The sequence below is a fragment of the Anguilla rostrata genome, chromosome 16 (genome assembly GCF_018555375.3).
Source record: "Anguilla rostrata isolate EN2019 chromosome 16, ASM1855537v3, whole genome shotgun sequence".
Classification (NCBI taxonomy): domain Eukaryota; kingdom Metazoa; phylum Chordata; class Actinopteri; order Anguilliformes; family Anguillidae; genus Anguilla; species Anguilla rostrata.
In genome coordinates this window covers 18869665-18894356 of record NC_057948.1, presented here as the reverse complement: position 1 = coordinate 18894356, position 24692 = coordinate 18869665, and the positions used below count along the sequence as shown (strand labels likewise).

The window sequence follows — 24692 nt, the reverse complement described above, 5'->3', positions numbered from 1 at the left end:
GACATTTCTGCAAGACTGCTACGTAAATGTGTAAAATTGCTTTAACTCTCAATAGTATAGGTGGCGAATATTTGCACTCTTGGTGAATGTAGTAAAACAAGAGCTATTAGTAATGAATTGTTTTGAATTCTATTATGCGTTTCAGAAAATGTTTGTCAGCCACAAAAGTGAAAATTGCTTTCCTGCCAACATAACAAGATTAAACAACTATGGTTTTTCTAAATTAAGAAAGTTTTGTATGCATAGCTATTTTATTTTTCACAGTTGTATCTAGGTTTTTATTTTCACTAAATGGATTTAAAACACTGGAAAAAGTCTGTCTTAACAAGTGTTTTAATCTTATAATGAGACTTTTTTTTTTCCTCTCAAGCAGAAGATTTTTTTCAAGTTACTATTTACTTGCTGGGTGAAATTGTCTTACCGCATTGACAATCTTTTTATCTTACTTTGCAAAAAAAAGTAATAGAAATGAGTATAAATATAAGACACAAATACTTATTATGATTGACTTACTTTTTGGTTTTTCCACTGAAGGAATTTATAACATTCAGTCTATGCATACATATCCATGACAGTCCATGTCACAGTTTCAGTGACCGTGCAAATGTGGCCACAGAAGTTAAGGCCTGATTATCATTAATCACAAGAGGCTTTTTGTGTGCTTTTGAAATGAGAGACTGCGTGGGGGGCTGGCAGGATTGTCGGGGTGCGAGAGAGGCACTTCACCCTTCTGAAGAGCACAGTTAGTGGAGGGAGTTCTCAGCTGTGACCCTAGCCTGTTGATCACGTTCTGTTGGAAACTCATCCATACAGAATTGGTGGGGTGGGGGGGGGGGAGCTGCCCAGATTGGCTCTGCCATTCACAGAGAATGCTTGAACCCGTGGCAGCGGTGAGGCGAGGGGTTCCCAAAATCCCAATTAATGAGGGGAAATCTCCGTGAGCATGTGTCCTCGACTCTGGCAGCTGGGGTCTAATTGTCATCTCCCATCCCCCTGGCAACAGCCTTGTTCATTCAACAGTAACACAGCAATTCCGACTGTGCTGAGACGTTCCCCTGATTTCTCCTGCATTAATTCCAGTACATGCTTGCGCATGTGTAAAGGTATTCATGCGAAGGCCAGAGAGTGTTCCTGTCTGTACTACTGGAACGAGAGGTAAGTATTAAAACCATGGCCTGTGTGTCCCCCTTTTAGCCAGGATCTTTCAATTGTCAATAAAGTTCAACAAAAAAGTGCTTTTCCCCCTTAAAGTATAGCCTATATTTTTTTATTAGAAGAGTAATCAGCTCTGCTATCTCTATTAGCAGGTGGAAATCCTGTACTTGTCTTAGTACCTGTCTTACAAAAGCCACTAGTACCCAGAAACGTACTTTCCTTATCAGTAAAACTTCCGTTCCAAGCAGTGGAGGAAAAAGTGAGATCACTCAAGAGAGTTCAGCGTGGGCAAGGCCTGCCTTCTGTTTCAGGGTCTCTTCAGCTGGGAGCTGTGTTTTACTGTGTGCCATTAATGTGCTTCCCGTCATCTTCAGTGCACAGCACAAACAAATATGCATGCATGACAACGCACATGAATGCACACACCTAGAGCCGCATGCATGAATGCACGTGTGCATGCACATACTCACAGACAGAACCCAATAGCTCAAAGAGGAATCTTAGACTTGTGAATGTTCTCATCAGTTGTATAAAGCAACTTCACATCATTCCCCTGCGTTCTGCCTGGAGAGGCCTGAGCTTCAGTTTCAAGAGCTCAACAGCACCGAAAGCCCTGTGAAATTCAGCACTCTCATTAATGCACCTTTACCTGCAAACAGCTTATTCTTCTGCGCCCACACAGAGCTTTCTGCCTCCCGAGTGCACATGCATTTTAGGCATGGTAATTACAGGGCAGTTCAGAGACTTCAGAGCTGAGACATTAACCAGATTCTGTCCCTTATCTAGATCTGCTGTAACACTTTCCCACAGTGACAAGTCATGTTGCTGTGCGTCTGTAATATATCTCAATGATCACACACTGCCTCCTCGCTGGGATGGGATAGAGATGACTTACTTAGCCTGTCTGCCTCTGATTGGATTACATCATGTGTCTTCTGCCTCAACACTCGGCTCTAAAGAGCACTGTTCTCTGTGCAATTACAGGGATCTGCACCCGCATGTGTCTGATCGGCAGTGCTGCTGTGATTAAGCCATTCATCTACCACAAGGTTTATTCGGTTTTATGAGTCACGTTTGTGTTCACTGTCTAAAAGTTTACTCTGGGGTCATAATCAGAGGTTATGCGGATGTGAATCAAATTGAGAATCAATTTGAATCAATTTCTAAGAATGTAGTTTCACTTTCATTTTGACCCAACCTGCTGCGTCCCTCAAATTTTCTTCTTTTGTCCTCACTGAGAGGTGCCAAAGATTTTGTTCCCATGACAACACAGTTTCTGTGCTATAAGCTAGTACACATCTTCTGAAATTCATATTTCTCAAATTAAAATTAAAATGATTCAATTATGATGACCCTATATATCCCTGTATATATATGTTATATATACATATATGTATATATACAAAATGGCGCCCAACAACTACCTCTATAGTAACTAAATATGAGATATAAATGCAATGATTAAATGCTAACTGACATTTCGGTAACAGTATTGTCCATTCTGAGTATGACTGCTGAAACAGTGACTATTTGTGAGAGAGATTAGTCATAATAACTGCTTATTGGACAACAGGGAAAGTCCCTCTGTAGAACTGATGGCCTTTGAATCCACTTAAGTATTGAGTCTCTGTTTTGATGTCAAATTATCCTTCTCCTATTATTAGAAAACCAGTATTTTTCTGCTAAACTCTTTTTTTTCAGAGACAATAGTGGCAGCAACAGACCTGATGTCATAATTAATTACAGTGTTCATTTTCTTTGAGATGCCTTTTTGTTCAGCTTACATTTTATATATCATACACACACCTAATTCACAGCTGCTTTCTGTAGTTTTACTGCTGGTGTGCTTCTGAAGCACTTCAGGTTAGGCACATTACTTTTACAACTGTTTGGGACCTGGACCTGCAGCCTTTGGGCCCGTATGGAGCACTCCTCCTTATTAACTGTTGCAACACAGATCTTAGTGACCGCTACCAATCATGCGGCAGTTGGCCCTCAGATAATCAGCTGTGTGCTTAGAAATCCGCAAGCCTTGGAACCTACGCAAGCCACTGCAGGTTTGTGTAATGAAGCGCTCTGCACAGGCTGTGTGCGCAGCTCGCTCAGTCAGTGAGTGACTGTAATGGCGGCCCTGACCGGCCGTGTGTATTTAAGTCTAGCCTGTGACTTAGACCCGCCTCACCGCAGCACGGTGGCCCAGGAACCACCTTTGTCCCCGCCGCCCGCGTTCGAGAGCCGGCTGGGGGTGACTCAGGACCAGCCCGGCAGCACAAGCCTGAGTCACCGCTCCATTAATGCAGGGAGACACAGAGGAGAGAGCCAGGCGGGCGCGCTGGAGGTGCACTAACAAAAGCTTTAAAAACCAAAACAAGTGAAAGAGGGTAAAAAGCCACCCCTATACTGCAGCCCCACAGTGGCCTGTGTGCACCACACATTACAGACTCCACTTCTTTTTTCTGGTCCTTGTTAATGTGCAAGTCATAGAAAAGCGGCAGTTGAACCTTTTTTGTTCTGCATAAATATTTCATATGAAAGATAGACGTTTTGCAACAGGTAATGTGGTGCTCATTCCTATTCAGAGTCATATTCCGCTCTTCCTCTGAGTGAACTCTTAAAAGGCTCTGGACTGAAGTGCAGGACAGAGAGGAACAAGGGGGAAAGTGGTGCAGGAAAGGTGGAAGACGGCTTGATTGTAGAATTATTAACAAGAGACATGGCCATGTCTGTCCAGAGGTAAGAAATCCCTGCACAGAACAAGATAAGATCTCACAGGACACTTCAGACGTACCACCCCTAGTGCATGTGGGCAGGCACTATTTGCTATGCCGCATAATAGGTGCTTCCCCCTAGTGGTCAGATCTTTACATGCAATATGTTTTGGACATTAACTGGAGCGTTGGACCAGGGAACCAGAGATTAACATTTCCCCTAAAGCTTGCCAACTCCAGTGGTTACCAGTGGTATTGTAGTTTAGTAAGCCTCTGGTGCCAAAAAGCAAAATTCCCCATTGAAGTCAATTCAAAGCTATGAATTTACCAAAATCTTTATCTAAAATGTCTTCACACCAAACTAATCATCCTCCAGAAGGAAATAATATATTTTTTAAATTCCCATTCATCCCTTCACATTTAGGTGCCCAGTGTGCCTGTGCACCTGGTGCCAAAAGCCCAATATTTAAACATGGCAGCCTCCATGAACTGGCTTAATGCGCCAATGAGCAGTTTCCATAGGAATACAGGAAAGCAGAAACTGATAAATTCTTATACATGAAAACAGAGATCCCTGTTAGTGCCTGAGTAAAACTTGCTCACAATATCTTTCAACCTCTTTGGCCCAGTCCATGGCGGGCACACATTGCGCTAGCTGCAGAACCCCAGAATGGCGGTACAGCCAACAGTTTGGTGTGGACACTTGGAAAGCACGAGGGCCTGGTGCCATCGACAATGGGGTAAGTTTTTCGCCTTCCACGCCACTGCACGCCATGAACGGATCTGCGACGAATGGAGGCGAGTTAATTAAGATGTGCTCAACCCCGCCTGTGCTTTATGACATGGGGTGACAGTGGAGTGGTGAAGCGCCGCGGAGCCGCCTGTCCAAGTGTCTCTCAGCGGCAATCTCTCCAGGCTGGGCCCCTTTGTCCCTGATTAGCACCCGGAGCGGGGTGCGCTAAGTGGCCGGGCGTGCAGGTGGCTGGTGAGGGAGGAATGGCGGGGGTGGGGGTGGGGGGGCAGTAAGGGGGTGTGGGGGTGACGTAACCTGGCCTGCTCCCTTTTGCCTGAGGATAAGTGGACCACGAGGAGAGCCTGATAGCAAGGCAGCAACACTTGTTGGAGTTGATATTTTTGAAGAGAGAGAGAAAAAGAGAATGACATGGCTTTTAAAGAGGAGGGAGTCACAGTCTTGGGAGTAATGGCGTCCTGAGTGCTTCAGTGTTGTGAGGTGTCAGAGATGAGGAGAGGCTGCTGGGATGCCCATGTCCTTTCACACAGTCCCATAGGGTGTGAACCAATTCCCCCCCCTTCTCTTGTTACCAGCGCTACAGTGTTTACAGTTTTATGGTTGGCATGTGGTTGCACAGGTTGTGAATCCCCCCCCCCCCCCCCCATCAGCATGTGCTGTGTGTGGTGGTGCTCTGTGTTTGTGTCAGAGCTCCAGGGCAGCCTCTAACACACTTTGTGTTAGGTGATAACCCGCATAGAGCCCTGAGCAAAGCATTCTCCAGCCAGGTGAACCCCCACCTCACCCCTGCCCCCACTTCTCCTGCTCAGGCAGTATATTTTCCTGATCTACCCATGGGCTCCAGGCAGGCTCTTGTTCCCTAGGAAACGCAGCTCCGGGCACTGATGGACACAGTGCACTTGTGACCTACAGAAAGAATGTTCTTTAGCTCTCCAGCATTGAGACAAGAGGGAAGATGGAAACACTAATCATGTGAAATGGCTCTCTGCACCCCAATAATGCTGTTTCAGGCTGCTTTCAAAACATAAAATCCATTCGACTGTTCAGGTGGTGTACGGCCTCCTGTTAAGCTGTGATTTTTTCCCCCTTTTTTTTACAGGCCCACACTGACGATGCTGCATTAATTATGTAGCTACCGCTAACAGTAAAGCTTTCTGAGGCAGAGGGGAAATACTGAGAACAGTCCACTCCTCATTGTCTGAGAGCTCTTGTGTGTGTGTGAGAGAGAGAGTGTGCGCAAAAGATCAGAGAGAACGAGCACAATAGATAAACAGTGTTTATACTGGGCTGTCCCCTGTGGAACTTCTGAGCATTTCTCTTTTTCTCCTGCTTTGTTTTATTATGTCGTTGAAGGGTGTCAAATTGGTACGCCAACTTGTTTGGGCTGCATTGAAATCAAATGAATCCCTGCGGGCAGGGTTAAGCTCTTTTCATTGCTGCTTAACGCTACAGAGCCTCGTCTGGCAGGGAGTGACACCTGCCGTGTCAGGCATGGGCGGTCCCGCCGAGGCCCCTGGGGTGGGGGGGTGGGGTAGGAAGAGGAGGAGGAGGGTCCGAGTGACGGCAAGGGCCTTGTCTTGTCTTTCACGCTCCCGTGGCCAGAGGGGAGAGCACACTGGGTCTCGTTTCACAGGTGTGAGGATGGCTACACATTAACCGCGACCCATTGTGCTGCTCTGGAGTGCGGATTGTCCTCGGGGGGCAATTTGAGCAGGGCACTTTGTAGTGTTTACGACATGGAAGAAAAACAGGAAGAAATCAGGTGGTTTGAGATGGTAGGAGAGGCTGCTGTTGAATGGGGGAGAGGAAAATAATGCTAACACAATGCGCCAAAAGTCTCACCCGCCCAGTGATCGCCATTTCTTTATAACAGAGAGAGAGAGAGAATGGAGTGTGTGAGGAGGTGTGAAGCGAAGACTTGTGGAGCTTTTTGAAGCTCATTGTGAAACTGATGGCAACGCTGAAGATCAACATTGTGGTAATCAGAATACAATCAGAATGTGTTTGTGTGTGTGTGTGTGCGCAGATGTGTGTGTCTGTGTGTGTGTGTGTGTGTGTGTGTGCATGCATGCGTGTGTCAGTGTGTGTGTTTGTGCGTGCGTGTGTGTCTATGTGTCTGTGTGTGCGCGCGTGTGTGTGTGTGTGTATGTGTGAGTGTGTACACTGTCTCTGTGTATGTGTGTTGGCTAAGAGCTTGCTTGCTGTCCTTGGCAGCTTTGAGAGGTGCTCCACCACTATCACACCACACCCCATCCACACTTAGGTCGCGGGGGGAGAGGGCACAGGGGGCTGGAGGGGGAGTGCACTTTGTCAGCATGGTTTTACGGCCTGCTGCTTTTATTGCAATCACCAAAAATAACACCAGAGCTCTAAAGAGTCTCGACTCCTTGCCTTGTGAACCACCACTCAAAACACACAGCGAAAATGAATATATCGCTCATTACTAACAACAAAAATGAAAATTATACTCTCATGAAAGTCTGATTGAAGATCTTAATTAAATAAATGGCCAGCTCTAATTTGACCCCTTAGCCTCATGGGAGTAAAGGAGGGTTTTTCCACCAATTCAAGCAGAGGGCCTTTGTAAATCACAACACACAAGCAACTTGACAGATGCTCCAGCGAAAAACACAATAGCCATTAGCAAGGCCTCAGAATCACAAAATGGGCTCATTTTAATGCTGTATTGTTATTAGTCAAGCAGCATTAACCTCTGATCCCAGTGTGTGAATGCAATCTGAAAAGATCATTAATGGGAGAAAGATGAGCAGGCCAAGCCCTGATAAAAACTTAAAAGGGACAAATAGCATACGTATGGAAGCTAACTGTGTATACATCGAGCTCCCTCCAAGCCCAGCGCAGACACTGCTATCGATTTCTCTAATAACAAGGGAACGGGCTCCTTGTGCTGGGAGTTTTTCAGGGCGTCTAGTGCTTATTCATCCTGCCATTTACCTTCAGTGCCTTAACTAATTGGTCTGATGGGCAGCTGTGTTTCCAAAAGGCATACATGCCACAGATTTCTTTGGAGAGTTTTGGTTCTTTTATTTTAGGATTAGAGCTAATCCATCAGCCCAGATAGGATTCCCGGGAGAAGAGGTGTTGGTTCTTAAGTTTTTTTTTTTTTTTTTTTGGGTGGGTGGGGGGGGGTTATACCACAATCCACCGGTCTGACAACAATGCTCCTTATGCAGTGCGGATAGTACACCACACTGTTGGGAGCGTGGTCCCTTTAAAAATATAAAAATATATATATACCAGATTTTTTGGCTTCCAGTTGCTGGTGATAATGCTACTCCTTGTGTTCTTAAGATACTGCTAAGTGGCTGTTGATGTCAGAGAATTAGAATTTGTGAGTGGTAATTGGCTCCATTTCCCCCCAGCTCAGTGCATTCAGCGCAGGCTGGGGTCCCTGCCAAAGTCTCCATGTTTCTTTGTTTGGTGACACTGCTCATGTCTGCATTTGTCCCTTTTGATAACGCCTTTCATCCTGTTTGCATTGATTACAGGCTGACGAGTAACCCTGATACACTCCAGCGCATTCATCCTCCGGCCGCACACTGGGCCCATTGTGGGCTGGAATGTGTTTCTTTTCAGTGCTCAGCCCACATATGAAAGCATGTCAATAACCCCCGAGACAGCTTCCCCGCACAATGCTGGCTCACGGTGGCAATCGGGCCCTCGCTCCCGGCTCCACCAACAGGAAACCTCGTGTGGATGTGAGAAAAGGCGCCGCGATAATGAGCGTGATTCATTTATTCACTGAGAGCACATACTCCTCTTTCCCATCGCCATATTAATATGCCTCCATGCTGAGAGCATATTTGTCAAGTGCTCTGCAAATAAGATCAATTTGCTTGCGAGAAATAAAGCTATCCAATACAGCTATAGTGTGTCATTTAACCGAGCCGCATTTTTGCTGCTCAACCATTAGAGGAGCTAAAAAGATTTCAAAGATTTCTGGCTTCAAATATCAGGAAGTATCGAATCTATAGTGCTGGTAGTGCCAGGCGACAAAGCAGAGCAGTGTGGGACAAAATGGGATCCTGCTACTTAAACATTGAAAATTGACAGCTGTTTTATTTATCTTTTTTTTTTTTTTTGTTTGGGGGGCCAGGTGGCGCTGTGGGAATCCTGCGGTTAGCTGGGCTGAAAGCAGCCGGAGCGAAAAAGAGACAAGCCTCGTTCTGCAAAGAATTAAAACCACCTCTGCAAATAGCCCACCGTGTAATGCCTCGGGCTGGAGGTTTCACAGGGGCTGGGGTTTCAGAGTAAATAAACAGCGTAGAGGTCTCTTAGGCCAGAGGGCCTCCCTCCTGGGGCTTAGGCCTTGCCTTTTGTTGCCTTTAATCCTGGCACTTTCTATTGAGGAGGCCGAGGAGGAGGCCACTGGCAGAGATTAGCCCCGCAGGCCTCCAGCACGCCTGTGCTCCTCCTGCAGGCTGGTGAGCTGGACTCTCCGAGCAGGACGGTTCACACACATTCCACACCTCGGCTCACGCCATATAAAACCAGGGCAGCCAGAATGAAGTGCCACAGCATGGCGGAGAGTGGAGCCCATTTAGTCACTTAGTAGTGCAGAAGCAAAAACTAAAACAATGGGATGGATCAGTACTGAATACAAAAGAGCTTCTGGATAGAGGATCCTGGACTCATGAATGACTGGTAATGCCAAACCTGGTTGGGTTATATATTACACATTCAAATGGCCTTTGCCCTGCAGACCCAGACATTTTGTATAAATAGAAAATAATTTTCTGATGTTACAGAAGTGTCATTAGAACCCAGTTGAGAGAGTATTCAATTATACTTGTTATTTTTTATATCAGTATTATTATTATCATTACAATTTTATTTATTTATTTTTTTTTTTGCAGGCTGCTCTATACAGGTTGTTGGTATTGTAGTATAGAGCAATGCATGGAATGCACAAAATCTTTGATTGGATCTATTGGCCCATTATCCAGATACTTTGGCTCGCTGTTCCAGCCTACCTGAATCTGTCCCAGAGCTTCGGCCTGCTGTCCTACTCGAATCCGTCCCAGAACTTTGGTACTGCCGCTCAAATTCCCACGTGGGACATTCCTTCACAATGTAACAGCCAATGAGGGTCTGCCTTTCTTCCCTGAAAGGGTAGACCTTACCTATTTTTTTTGTGCATGATACCCCCAGCCAGGCCTGATTTTCAAGTCCTGACAACAACAAAAAAAAAAAGGTCGTCATGACCGACCGCAATAGGGCGCTTTGCAGCCAAGTCCTATTGAGCAGCAGTCAGTAGTCATAACAACCTTACGTGTCCGTACTCGAAAGATGGTTCAGTGGTCATTACAATATTTAAGATACATGAAAAGGATAAAATGTAAAATACTTCTGACGTACAAAAATCATCATATTTTAAATTGTACTTGGTTATACTTAAAACTTTAATATTAAAAAACTAGAAATTAAAATTAAAGAATCATAGTGCTGAAATAAAAATATGATTTTAATTTAATCTGTTTATTAAATCATATTTTTTCACTTGTTGGTACTAGCTTTTATGAATTTTGAATAATGATTTAGTCAAAACAACAACAACAACATGCTATACAGTGAATGGACAATAAATAAGGAATTCAACAAACCTCACCCTTATACAATTTCCCCCACGAAACCGCAGGAGGCACCACAGAGTATGGTACCCTGTTTGGGAGCCTATACCCTACAGCTCCTCCGAGTACAAACATCTGAAAGGCCTCCAATTATACGGCGGTACCCAGAGGCGCTCGAACACTTTAACAAAACCGAAAGGCATTTTTATGTAATTTACACAAAGCTTTAAATGTTAAAAGAACTGTTTTATAAAATAAAAATAAAACGTTGCGCGAGGCATTTTATCAGACTTACATTCCTAGATGAAAATCACAGATTAAAAAAGTAATAAAATGTTTTTTTGTTCCACGCTCGAATGGAGAAGTCAAAGGAAATAAAACCCTTTCAGCACTCAGGCGTGAAGCTTCATGCTTCCAGAGAAGTATACACCCCCCCGTGTTATAATTCCAATGCCCCCCCCCCCCCCCTTGCCCTCGCCCTCGCCTTAATTACAGGCAAAATTCAATCCCAGATATTTGGGGGATGGGGGGTCCTGTGATAACGTAATCGGATTACGGAATAAACAATTAGCTAAATGGCAGAACGGACAATGAATGCGTTTCATTTTGAAATTTAAAGACATGAATGTACACCGGACGGCGGACGTCATATGAGCATAACAAATAATTAAAAGTTATTTAAATTATCCCACAAATCAGGTAGCCTATTTTGTCTGTTTATTACAATATTTTATTATCGGGTTCTGGGGTTTTCCTGTCATTAAAGCACCTTCCGTCGGTAAACAGTACCCTCCCCCTGCTTGAAGCCCTTAGAAGAGGTGTAGCGAGCTAACCAAAAACATGGTAATGAAAAAGGCACATTATCTTACACGTGTTTAAATTCGCTTTTATCTCCACAAAAACGAATATGGAATCAGTTGGTTGCAGTAAACCTATGTCTGAATGGAATAAATGCTTTGTTTTGTGGTAGCCTAATAAAAATGTATTCGTTGAAAAAAAAATCAAACTGATATTTAGCCCCTGCTTGCTTTTTTTCTTCCTTTGTTTTACGCAAGGCTCTTTTTACCACATGGTAGTGACAGATTGTTTGAGCTGGAAGGAAAAGCCATTCGAAGCTAATTAAGCAGCCATTCCAGGCACTATTCGCAGGCAGGAGGCTTGAGAAGCACAGGCATTTGTCAGCGCTCGACCCCGCGTGGTATTGATTGACAACACGGGTTCTTGACTGACAGGCTTTACTCATTCTGACCAATAGCATGCGCCTGAACAACACCACTACACTGCGATTGGACTGCAGGCAGTGAGGCCCACGTGGGTTAGACTAGCGTGAGCTGCACTTGATTGGCTGCCTCTGGCTTCCTCAAACGCAGACATGTTGTGCCTCAAATGTTAGCCCGGATAATAAAAAATAGCTGAAAAACTGCACATTTTGAATGAATGTAGTTGCTTTCGAAATTTGCAATTGACCAGATTAACCATCAATACATAACACAGTATTATGGTTACATAATAAAATGCATTGTCGTGTATAATTACTTGGATATCTGAAATAATCTAGAATAAAGAAACCTCTATGTCGCGATGAATTTTAGACCCTGCAGTTATTCGGTTGGCAAGTAACACGCGATATATAAGATGCTTACTGCTAAGTAACATCCTTTGTTAGAGCGTTAGCTAATAATAATTACGATATAATAATTCTAAACTGAATCTCTTATGTTTAGCCTCCTGGCTCACGTTGTGCGTTGGAAGCACAATCAATTTACAGAACTGCAAAAAGCACAGTATATTTGCTAGCTATCAACATCATATTTACCTAAGGTTAGTTAGCCAGCTGCAGTAACGGACATTTATTCATTAATGCTGTCTGAAGCACTGTTTTGTTTACCAGACAGAAGATTTTCTGCAACCACGTAATCATATTATTAAATTCACAATAATTGGTGAATATCTGCGTATTTTATTTATTTTGTAATGCTTTTCATGTAATTTAAATACGTTTGTACTTCGTTATTTGAGTGCTACCGATCTATTTTTCTTGGGTACCTGTTCACAGATCCAAAATGGCGAACATGACGTCAAATATGTATTATCCAATCCCTATCCCATAAAACTATTGTCCCCACGTGGGGACACTGCTCTCCAATTGGCCAATCTAGTCAAACCCCTTCTGAGAAACCGATTGGATAGTTCTCGCGGCAGTTGAGCCCTCGTGCGAGTGTACTGTCTGTGTGTGGTATAGTGAGCGCGGTGGAGCGACGGGGAAGGAGAACGGATACGGTTAGCAAGATAGCGAAATACAACGTCATACTTAAAACAATTTCAACATTTTATAACTTTAACGTATGGTTTCGGACTTATATGGGAATTCCCCGGGCATTTGTCCGAGTCACGAAGGGCAACCATAGGAGTTTTCTTTGAACAAGAGCGTCTCAATCGCATGGTACCTGACCTACACTCGGATAGACACTCCGAATCTCTTCTGCCTGTGTCAGCCGACCGTGATCACTCGGGAGGAAAAAAAACTGGCTCTGATCGGGAGATGTGTATACTGGTTGGTCTCAAGCAAGACTGTTGTCCTCTTTTGGCCATGAACGGAACATTTTGAAAAGGCAGCGGTGGGGCGGAAATATTGTTCTATTCATTATCGTGGATGACTGGACTCCTTGGGAGACGCAGTCATACTCCCAGGTATTTTACTAGCCAACAAGCCGTTTAGATAACGTTAACTAGCAGTCGAGTTCAGTTTAAAGTATACGCGACGAGATTCTCTGTCTCGTCTGCCCTATTTCGCAAACTAGCTGGCTCACTCATGTGACATAGCTAGCTGGTATAGTGCTTTCTTTTCTGGACGACGGGTCTAATCGCTAAGGGGATAAAAACTACAAAAAATGTAGCCTAACTACTAGAGCCAGCTAGTGTTATCGGTTGTTTTTCTGCTGCATTTAGTCATCCTGATAATAGCTGGCTTGCTTGTGCTGATTACTATTGCTAGCTGGCTAACGTTAGCCCTTTCATTACAGTGTAGCTAGCTAAAAGCATCTGTTCAACCAGCTAATAATGTTAGCGTGCAGTCCAACAGAACATTATTACTGTGATTAACTAATGTTAGCCGTCGAAAAGAACATTGTATTGAATTCGCACATATCATCGGATATATTCGGCTAGCTTCCTAGTACAATTATTCTGCTTTGACTCAACACGGTGTAATGTAACATAGACAACGAGCGAGTTTACGTTCACATAACGTGGCTTGGCTATGACTAGCTTGCTAATATTCTGTTTTGTTTTTTCCTTTGTTTTGTTTGACTTCGATTGAAGAGGATAAAGAGCTTACACGTACGGATCGCAAGAGCCGAGGACTGCCCCCGAGGACTGGGCTTTGTGTCCGAGCGCCTGTGTGTGCAGGGAGGGGTGTCGGGCCATCATCGCTGATCTACTCGGATTACTAAAATATAGAAAGCTAGATTTCTTGGATTTCCAACTAAAAAGGATACACTCAAGATGTATCCACAGGGCCGGCATCCGGTAAGTTGAACATTTTGAATTTAAGTTTGTTTCTAGCTATTCATCTGCGTTTGAGTTCGCGTCCTCATTAAATTGGTTCGCCCGTGATAGCTAACACGGCACTCATACATTTTACGGGCTGTATTTCTTGTCTTGATGGACCTTTTTACCCCGACAACAACGCTGCTTCGGATTGTCCAGTTAGATTGGTAGTCAGTGGGGAAACGCAAGCACATCGAATCGACAAGCTGACATATTGGGCGCTGTCTTTGCTTGTGTTTGAGTCCCCGTCGAACTCAGAAATGTACTTAAGATTGTTATTACCTTGTTATCCCTAGACTTCACTATCACACTACCCCCGCCTCCTCCGAGTGGTTTGCAAACTCTACAACTCCCTTGTTAGCTAGCGTTAGCCGGTGAAAATAGTTGCTAGCGATATTCTTTTGATTTTCGATTTTCACTCTTAGCCATTTGTGTGCACAATTAGTCGGCTACTGAAACGGTGTCCGTATTTGATGACCAACTTGTATATAAACATAACACTCTGAAAACAGTATTTTTCGTTGCTCAGAGCAGTTTAGCACGCAGCTCTGTGATCGGGTGTACTATTCGTGGTTATTCTCCCCATAAAAAGCTGTCCGCCAGGCAGGGCTCTACTCAAGGGATCGCGGGAGAGTTTCTGTCAAACCCAAACCGCAGCTAACATTACCACTTTACGATTGGTCGGCCTCAGATATGAAAATATTGGAGACTAGTTTTTAAGCGAAGAACATATTCTGTTATTATTATTCGTCAATGTTATTTATTGCTGTTTTTAGGCACCACACCAGCCTGGTCAACCGGGGTTCAAATTCACTGTTGCAGAGTCTTGCGACCGGATCAAAGACGAGTTTCAGTTCCTGCAAGCCCAATACCACAGGTAATCGGTTGAAAGCGCTTGCGGAAAAACTGAAGGTTGTGAACAGCGTTTATAATTCAGCTAACTCACTCTGAAATGTGATAACGTGTGCACAGGCGAAGAGATCTAACCACAAATTGAATCAAACTCAAATTCAGTCAGTGACTTTCATTTAACATACCGTGTGATATACGCTACAATTGAGACCCAAAACGGGCTATTTATTTGGGGCCGCTATGATTAATTGTCCGTGTTAAATTTGCTAAGGGATGACTGCTTGATTGACGTAGTGGAATGATTAGCTGTAGGAATAAAACCTCGAACATTTGAAGTGGAGCAATTGTTTGTGCTTCACGTGTATCCGTGGTGAGCATAAAATAATATTTTATTCTGGTTAAAAAAAATCATGGTAGTCTAATATCCATATCGGACCGCACCAGTCGCACTAAGAGTGTGAAGGGGTTTATTATAGAAATGGCGACGCTGAAAATTGACACCTCCGTTTCTATTTTAGTCTTAAGGTGGAGTACGACAAACTGGCCAACGAGAAGACGGAGATGCAGCGTCACTACGTTATGGTAAGATTATTTTCTGCCGTGCAGCAATTATGCGCTTTCATTTGCGGGACAAAAACGGGCCGCATTAGCAGGTGAAGTTGGTGCTTTTGTGGTGACGTCATGGTCTTGGCATGTTACCTGTATTGTTGACTTGATGAAAGAGACTATGGGGTGAAGGACTCTAAACCTCACACCTTTACGAGTGTCCGTGAGGGCCTTAGACTGCGGTAAAATTCTGTTTCCTTTGGGCCCCTTTGAGGAACCTCCTTACCCACAGGGGTTAATGACCGCGGCGCTCCTCATTGTGTTGATTCGATTATCGAGGACATTTTTGTTTCCCAGGATACCTTGCTCCTGCACATATGCATGGCAATAAATTAGGGAGAGGGAAGGGGGCGGGGGAAGGAATGCATCTGGAGAAATCACCGGGGTAGTAGTACTGTAGTACTTAAGGCAGTTTAACATTTTAAGTGTTTTCCTATATTTAGATTTGAGCTAGCAAACTTAACATTAATTGTTGATTCGATTTCTGCATTGAATTTTAAACTGAATGGCAAATAAACATGAATAATTCCTAAAGGTTGTGCAAGGATATGTTCAACTGAATTGTTAAACATATTTCCATTTCAGTGTGATGTAACAGGAATATTACCCACTGAAGTTTTTTTTCCCCTCATCCTCTTATCTTATATATACAAAAGGTGACTTTAACCAGAGCTGTGGTGGCTTTTGTTAAACATTATTTTTTTACAGGAAAAGTCGTGTTAGTCTGACAAGGGTGAGGTCAGGAACACTGCAGTAAGTCACAGGCAGTCCTGTGCTGATAGTGTAGGGCTGCACGTTAAGCGGGTCTGTTGCCCTCATCCAACATTTAAAGTGCTTTTGCTTGAAAGTCAACAGCGTGTTGACCTGTTAAAAAGGCAGGTCTCCCCGCGAGTCCCTTACCTGCAGTCTCTGAGGGCGGCGGTTTCACCTCGGGACAAACGTGCCTAAAAAACCGGAGGACAATGAAAGGGCGCGGGCAGGGCTCGGACGGGCCTCTCCCTTTCAGAGGGGAGAGTCTGAAGGGTTAATCAGTGACTCGCTAGTCCAGTTCGACCTCCTTTTCCTGCTCACATATCGGACATCTTTGACACGGTGCTTTCCATGAAAGGGCGACGGCCTCCCCGTAGAATAGCGCTGGTTTTCACCTGCTGTGTGATTTATGACCTCATGGCCGCAGTCACAGGGTACTGTGAGCCCCCGGCCCTTAAACAAGAGCCTTACGCATCTGGCCTAACACTGATATTCATTTTAAAATCATATCACATAGACTTTTTTGTAGCTTTGTTTGACAGACCTTAGTTTAATTGCATGTGTATTATGAAGATACCTAGATTAATTTGGCATTATCTGGATGAGCCTCTGTGGAATTGTTTTTTTTATACCATGAAGTGTCTTAATTTTCCTTTTTCTGTTTCAGTATTACGAGATGTCTTACGGGCTCAACATCGAGATGCACAAACAGGTGAGCAGCAGCGAAACGGCTCCTGTCGCGCCACCGCGTTTTTGGTCGTTGAAGTGTGAGCGCCGGTGCCACAGACAGCACCCGGCGGGAGCGCTGCGAGGGGGGGGGGAGGGGGGGCGCGGACACGCCGAATCCTCGGACCAGGGATCACGTCAATGTGTGAGGCGTGCGGCGGCCCTGTCCGTCAGAGCGTGCGGTAAAACGAGCCGGGCCGGTGTTTACCCAGAGAGAGCGGCCTCATGGGAGCGCGCACAGCCCCCCCCCTCGCGGCGCTGAAACTGCTGACGGCCGAGCGGCACCGGGGCGAGGCGGCCGGGCTGCTTTTGATGAGATTAAAGTGGAGACTTTGGCAGCAGCGGCCTTGTGACTTAAGGCCTAAAGAGAGAGGAGTCTGAAGACCTGATTAGTTCAGCCACTTTAAGGCGTGAGCATTAATCAAGGCCGGGACGCAGAGCGGTGTGTGTGTGTGTGCGTGCGTGCGTGTGTGTGTGCGTGTGTGTGCGTGTGTGTGTGCGCGTGCGTGTGCGTGCGTGCGCGTGTGTGTGCGTGTGTGCGCGTGTGTGTGCGCGTGTGCGTGCGTGCGTGCGTGCGTGTGTGCGTGCGTCTCTGTGTGCACATGCGTAGCGGACACTGGGCACGTGGCCTCGTTTGGTGGTTCAGGCTTTTGGGTCGGGATCTCGGGCCGAGCGGAGGAGACGGTCCCGCCGTGGCGGCTCGATCGCGGCGTCTCCTGCCGCATAATTACGGGAGGTGATGGACGGAGGCGCAGAGGAGGCGCTGCAGAACGGGGGCTTTATGAGGAAGCCGCCCGCTCTCCGCAAGGTTAATGGCATCGCCGCGGAGACGGGGAGACCGCACAGTCCGTCAGTGTCGGCGCATGTGACGGAGCCAGATGTCCCTCCCGGCGCCGGCTCTCTGAAAGGTTCTGTCAGGCACTTATCTCCGGCGGAGAGAGAGAGAGGAAGGGCGCAGGAGAAGCGAGCGAGCGGGAGGGGAAGGTGCAGCAGCCCTAGTGTAAACAGCTTAATCGACTGACCTGTTTTAGCGCTTGCCTTTTCATCAATAGGCCGATGGAGTTGACTGAAGCACTTGAATAATTCAAACGGCGGCCCCTTCCCTGCAGAGCCCGAGTTTGTGATGACATCAGCGCTGGAGTAAACAGACAGGCCTCAGCTCCTCCACATTATCTCTGGGATGGGGGGGCGGGGGTGCTGGCGGAGAGCGGTTGCCTGGCAAGGCTGAGTCGGATTATGGGATGCATGCAAGCATGTTATTTCACTGCTTGGAGGATTTATTCTATAGTGGAGGGGGGGTGCAGCCCCTCTCTGACAGGCATATTGTGCGTTTTGTAACGCGGCTGTGTGCTCCGGGGAGCTGGAGGCTCTCAGATCTCCAGGCCCAGGGCGACTGGCTTCCACAGCTCTCTCACTGTGTGGGAATGGGGGGGGGGGCGATTGTTGCAGGTCGGTGTTGGTAAGCGATTTTAATTTGGACGGCTCATTGCGGCGCTGGCCGGACTCCCGGCACGACGGGTCGGGCGAGGTTTGGGACCCGGGGAGTTTTCGGGGGGTGGCGGAGCGCTTTGTCCGGGCCGACGTGTCTGTTCCCCCCCATCGGTAACGAGCTGTGGCAGCTCACAGAGAGACCCTGGCTTACTGAGGAAAATCCTGTCTGCAGCTTCAAGTGTGGGAGAGAGAAGAAGGGAGTGAGAAAGAGAGACGGAGAGAGCGAGAGGGAGGGGGGGAGCGTCGGGTAGGGGAGGGAGAGAGGGAGGGAGGGAGAGAGCTTGTTCAGATGAATAATTTATACAGGATTCCTGGAATTGTTTGCCAAGGTGATGATGGTCGGCTTGTCTGGGAGCCAAAACAAACTGAGTGTGTGTGTGGGGTGAGCACACACCGGCCCGCCACCACTAGCGGGCGGGAAGCGCGCCCCCTTATCAGGGCCACTGGGGCGCTCCAGCGCTCCGTCCCGGCCGCCTCCCCCGGCCCCCCTCGCCGGGCGGTTCGGCGGAACGGGGGCGGACAGGAATGCGCGGTCTCTGTTTGTTGGCGGAAGCGCTCCGTGGCGTCCCTGATTAAACGCGTCGCTGCGATAGCGCTGGACAGGTCAGGCAGCCTGATGTCTACAGGAGATTCAGCTGACTCTGATGTCCGACCTCCTTTGTGAAGCAGCGTCTGGGGGTTTCGCCCTTCTCGCCTCGAATTCCGTTGTCTGGGCCCGAGTGCTGTGTGCGTGTCCGCCCCGGCCCCTCCGAGCAGATCAATGGGGAGGTAAATTCAGACATCAATAAGCAGTTTGGCCTGGATTTGCTGCACATTAGCAGGGCTGGGGGGAGTGGATGTGAGTGCTGAGAGGGCAGCCATTGTGTGCGTCTCAGACAGTGCACAGGCTGCACACTCGTGTCTCATTCATGTCAAAGGCTGTCTGCTGTCTTTTGAGTGTGTTTCCTGTGTGGGTGTGTGTGTGTGTGTTGCAGAGCTTTGAGCAGATATTTGTGTTAAATAGTTTTTTGTTGTGTTTTTAGGGGTTTCTGTGCAGCTATGCTTCTGAGTTCGGTGGTAGAAACGTATGAATAATGATTAGCTCGGTTCAGGTGACTTTTTGAGCAAGAGCGTTGTGCTTAATTTGTGACGTCTGCTGAGCTTCAAATGTGTCACATCTGTGGCACGTGTATGTTGCTTCATCGTATCGGGTGTAATATTAATTTATTGGATAATACTGGGAAGTCTATTTTCAGCTATAATTTGCTAGTAAATGTGTTTGCATGTGTGTTGGTTTCAAAATATTTTTGGTCAGTGTGATTGTGGAATTTGTGTGATTGCTCGTTGGTGTGTGTGTGTGTGTGTGTGTGTGTGTGTGTGTGTGTGTGTGTGTGTGAGATTGAGCGTGCGCGCGTGTTTGTGTGTGTGTGATTGAGCGCGTGTGTGTGTCTGTGTGTGTGTGTGTCTACCTGCCTGCCTGTATCTACCCCAGCAGAGCGGGATGCTGGGGTTCAGTTCAGGCAGACTGGGATTGTTATTGTTTGTGGCTGGGAGCGACAGAGCACACCACTACAATCACCAGTTGTTTTCCTGCAAATTTAATACTCATCAGTGTCTCACTCCACTTCCCTAATGCCGATAGCAACAGGCAAATAGCTTTCAATGTGCCATTGACAGGCTGGCCTGGGAGAGCTCTTGAAGCGGTGCTAGACAGCCCAGAGTACCTGTAATTGTGTAGCGGAGCGCAAAGCTCGCCGCTCAAGGGTTCTGCTTTCATTGGCTTAAAGGGACAGTGTCCCGTTTTTCTCCTCTCCTCCGCGTTTTCTTTATGTTTCGTCCGAGGCCCACTGGAGACGGGGCCATTGAAAAGCACTTCACGTTTGCTTTATTGGCCGGGCTCAGTTTTGTTTTATAATTAGTCTTTAGCATTAAGTCCCGAGCAGCGAGGGTTCTGTCCTGGGGCGCTCTTTCCCTGGAAGGGCTCGCTCGTCCCCGCTGAGCTCCGTGTTTGTTCCCCTCTAACCTTTCCCATCCCGCAGTCGCTTGGGACGGGCCAGCGCTGCGTCCCGGACCTTTCCCTAAATTCGGTCCAGTGGAGCGGCCCGCCCATCGAGGGTAACGGACTGCACGCGGTTTAGAATCCCTTTCTCTGCGGTGTGCTATTTTTTGATGGCCGCGCTCGAATGCATTTGTCTAGATTTTTCGGGTGTCCTGACAGTTACGCATCGAGGGTTGCTCATTGGCTAACACCATGCATTAGGTGTGTATTTATCACAGAAGGAAACCACCGAGAATCACACCGTCTAGTTGCCTTTAATCCTTTGAAGAGTAGGTTTTTTTTCGAATGTTTTTTTCCCTTCAGAATTGAAAGTGTTCTCAGTTACCAGTAGTGATTGTGACATCAGCGTTAGAATGCTCAGCTAAGAACATCTTAATCACATACTTGTGATTAAACCTTAAAGTGTTAGGCTGTGATAGGTGCACTCTCATTGCCCCTCCCATCCCATTTCTGACTGAAAGGGATGAAAATAGACATGGACTGCTATGGCGGCGGTGGAAGGAATCGGGTTTTCCTGTCCGGGAGAGGGCCTTTCCTCAGGGAGTGGCGATTGGCAGGCGTCCTCCAGCTCTGGGACGGTCAGGCGCTCGGGCTGGTCTGGGATCAGGGGAAAGGGGCAGGAAGCGCAGGCCCTGTCTGAACCACGCGCTCGCACCTGGCGTTCAGCGCACACACCTGGCGTTCAGCGCACACCTGGCGTTCAGCGCACACACCTGGCGTTCAGCGCGCACACCTGGCGTTCAGCGCCGGGCCGCTCGCAGCCTGCGGGTGCAGAAAGAACACGGCGTTAGCGCTGGTGAAGGCATTCTAAAGCAGCCCGGCTGCGCAGTGCTCTCCTGCCTGCGGACCCCGGACTGAAGGGTGGGAGTGCGTTTCTCCAGCGAGCGGAGCGGGTCGGAGCAGCGTGTTCTTTTACAGGGTTTTACTCCTCCCCCAGGTCTTGGCTAAACCCAGCGCCGCCGTTTGTTCCTCTCCCTTCCCCCAGCGGGGCTGGCTGGTCTGGGATCAGCGGCTGAGCCGACCCCGCCAACCCCCCCTCGCAACCCCCCTCCTCCGCCCCCACGCCGCCCCTTTTATCCACCATTAATTTGTGGAGCTGATCTGATCGACAGCCCGAAAATTCAATTTAATGACCTGCCTGCGCGCACGTGATCTGGTTTTACAGCCTGTTACGGCCAAGCGCAGGGACAATTTGCATAATGATCAGAGCCAGATCAGAGCAGGGGCTGCTGCGGTTGCTGTGGCAACACAGAGAGGGGCCGAGGAATGGAGGCTGCAGGAGGCTGAGGGGGAGGGGGAGGGGAGGGAGGGGGTGGTTAGAGGAGAGAGTCAGCCCTGGGGGCTGGGTGGTGGTGGGGAGTGGGGGGGGGTGTTGCCTGGCAGGTCAGCTCTTGTCTGAGGGTCTTCACTCAAACTGAAGGGCTGACCTGTCAGAGTGCGGAGGCCTGGAGCCAGAGCCCCTGCTGTCTCCCAGCCCCGAGGAAAACAGGGGCGGGCGGGGGGCAGAGGGGGGAGGCTTTCTCTGCTCCCACAGTCTTACTGTGAGGTTTACTAATGAGCTTCCCCAGAACATTAAAGCAACGTTTCCAAGCCAGAGCTCTCTCAACCTCGGCTTGATGCTTGGATATGAGAGCGCTCCTGCTCTCCGGGAACGTTAGGGTAACGTTACAGTGAGCGGGAGCTCTCCTGCTCTCCGGGAACGTTACAGTAACGTTACAGTGAGCGGGAGCTCTCCTGCTCTCCGGGAACGTTAGGGTACTACAGTGAGCGGGAGCTCTCCTGCTCTCCGGGAACGTTAGGTAACGTACAGTGAGCGGAGCTCTCCTGCTCTCCGGGAACGTTAGGGTAACGTTACAGTGAGCGGAGCTCTCCTGCTCTCCGTAACGTTACAGTGAGCGGAGCTCTCCTGCTCTCCGGGAACGTTAGGGTACGTACAGTGAGCGGAGCCTCCTGCCTCGTAACGTACAGTGAGCGGGAGCTCTCCTGCTCTCCGGGAAGCGTTAGGGTAACGTTACAGTGAGCGGAGCTCTCCTGCTCTCCGGGAAGCGTTAGGGTAACGTTACAGTGAGCGGAGCTCTCCTGCTCTCCGGACGTTAGGGTAACTTACAGTGAGGACTACTGCTCCCAGGAACATTAGCAGTGAGCAGGAGGGTCTCCCCTAACCTAGGTACGTTACGTGGTGGAGCTCTCCTGCTCTCCGGGAACGTTAGGGTAACGTTACAGTGAGCGGGAGCTCTCCTGCTCTCCGGTAACGTTACAGTGAGCGGGAGCTCTCCTGCTCTCCGGTAACGTTACAGTGAGCGGGAGCTCTCCTGCTCTCCGGGAACGTTAGGGTAACGTTACAGTGAGCGGGAGCTCTCCTGCTCTCCGGGAACGTTAGGGTAACGTTACAGTGAGCGGGAGCTCTCCTGCTCTCCGGGAACGTTAGGGTAACGTTACAGTGAGCGGGAGCTCTCCTGCTCTCCGGGAACGTTAGGGTAACGTTACAGTGAGCGGGAGCTCTCCTGCTCTCCGGTAACGTTACAGTGAGCGGGAGCTCTCCTGCTCTCCGGGAACGTTACAGTAACGTTACAGTGAGCGGGAGCTCCTGCCGTGTTACAGAAGCAGAAGGTGTGTGTCATTCCCCTGAGTTTGTTTGTCGGCGTGTCTGTGAGCAGCGTTTCCTCCATGTTTGTCAGCCCCTCTGATTGCGCTGTTTGAGCAGGGCCCCGGTCAGCTCGTTACTGTGCGTTATTCACGCTCCGTATCAATAACAGAATCATTAAAACAGTCCTGCTGCTGCTGCTCCTGCTCCTGCTCCTGCTCTGCCGCAGCTGGGGCCTTACCCAAGCAAAGCCATATCAGAGCCTGACGAGCCCAGACCACATGCTCCCTGAGCCGGGTCCACCTGGCAGGGGAGGGGCCGAACCCCAGAGCCAATAGGGGGCAGGGCCTGACCTCGCGAGGTCAGGAGACAGTGGGCGGGGCCAGGTCAGTGGTTGGGGGTGGGGTGGGGTGGGCGGTGACCCCGTTAGAGGTCAAACGGGCGCTGAAGAACAGGCTCTGCAGTCTCTGGGGCTCCGCCTCTCCCTGCCTTAATGGCTCTGAATATTTCATCGGCCTGCATCCTGGGATTTATGTCCGTCGAGTCGAGCGTCTCTAATTGCTCTGGCAATTAGCTGAGTTTGTTTTGTTGTTGGTTTTTTTTGTGTGCTGTTGTTTTAAACATAAAAAGGGTGGTGTGAAATGACACAATCTCTCTCTCTCTCTCTCTTTCAGACGGAGATTGCCAAACGGCTCAATGCGATCTTAGCTCAAATTATGCCTTTTTTGTCACAAGAGGTGAGTGTTAAAACACTTTAATCCGCGGTGCGGATCAGGCATGCAGGAGACGCGGCGTGTAGTCCCAGCCTTAGCGCTGGCTTGGCTTTGAGAGAGGCTGTTAATGTACAGAGTGTGAGGTGGAGTGGCTGTACGCACAGCGCTAAGCCCCCTCTCTCTCTCTCTCTCTCAGCACCAACAGCAGGTTGCTCAGGCAGTTGAGCGTGCCAAGCAGGTGACCATGACCGAGCTGAATGCCATCATCGGGGTACGTGGACTTCCCAATCTGCCTCTCACCGTGTGTATACCCCTCTTATTCCTTCATTTGACCTTGACCAGGACGCCAACCTGCACATAGGGAAGGCACAGCCCCGCCCTGCACCGCCAGGCCCCGCCCAGCATGGGGAGGGGGGAGGGGAGGGGAGGGGGGAGGGGCTCACTGAGGGGAAAGATGGCTCTGCTTCTGACTCGCGTGCAGGTTTGCTCCTGGTCATTAATGGTTTTGCATGATTTTTTTAAAGTGGTTTAATTTTTACTTGTTTGTTGCATTTAGTTAAGTGTGATATTATTTGCCTCGTGTGTTGAGAGAAGTCATTTACTCATTTGGTTTGGGTGTGTGTTCATGCGTATGTCCGTCGTTACCGTTTGTACTGGCCCTGTCCCACAGAGCTCGCCCCATGTAGTCCGCCTCGGGCTGTCCCATTTATAACGGGCTTGGCGCTGTGTTTGGCGGTGCTGCGGTCGGTGTTTGGGTGGACTGAAGGTTCACAAGGCCAACCAAACCCTTTATCTCCACTGAGGTTATTTCCAGTATTTATCAACTTACAACCCCCCTCCCCACCCGTACTTCCTGCTTGAGGTGGATTTGCATGTTACCCTGACTGCAGGTCATTTGAGAGAACAGCTCTCTGTGCCCTTTAAGACTCTTACCCGTTTGGAAGCCCCGGTTTATCACACTTACAGATGTATTGCTCTAATTGGATAAGGGAGTGAGTTCATCCTGTGCCACCGGCCGGTGTGTGTGTGTGTGTGAGGGAATTAGAGCAGGAGATGCACGGTAAACACCATCGCAGCGCTCACTCAGACGCCTCCTAAAGAGGCTCGGGCTCGTCCCTCTCTGCCTACCTGGGACAGCGGGTGCCCAGAGGGGCCGCCCTGCGCCTGCGGGAGCTGGG

At 48.3% G+C, this 24692-nt stretch overlaps 1 protein-coding gene across 1 annotated transcript in view; it reads left to right on the top strand.

Moving 5' to 3' along the window:
• The first annotated feature begins 12388 nt into the window (after positions 1–12388).
• tle3a (TLE family member 3, transcriptional corepressor a) overlaps positions 12389–24692 on the top strand; it is a 26210-nt gene continuing 13906 nt past the window's right edge. Inside the window, exons 1-7 of the mRNA XM_064313791.1 lie at positions 12389–12896; positions 13527–13733; positions 14531–14631; positions 15125–15188; positions 16630–16674; positions 23476–23538; positions 23711–23785. Of these exons, the coding sequence (XP_064169861.1) occupies positions 13710–13733; positions 14531–14631; positions 15125–15188; positions 16630–16674; positions 23476–23538; positions 23711–23785 (372 nt within the window). The 5' untranslated portion in view covers positions 12389–12896; positions 13527–13709. The remainder of the gene's footprint in view (positions 12897–13526; positions 13734–14530; positions 14632–15124; positions 15189–16629; positions 16675–23475; positions 23539–23710; positions 23786–24692) is intronic.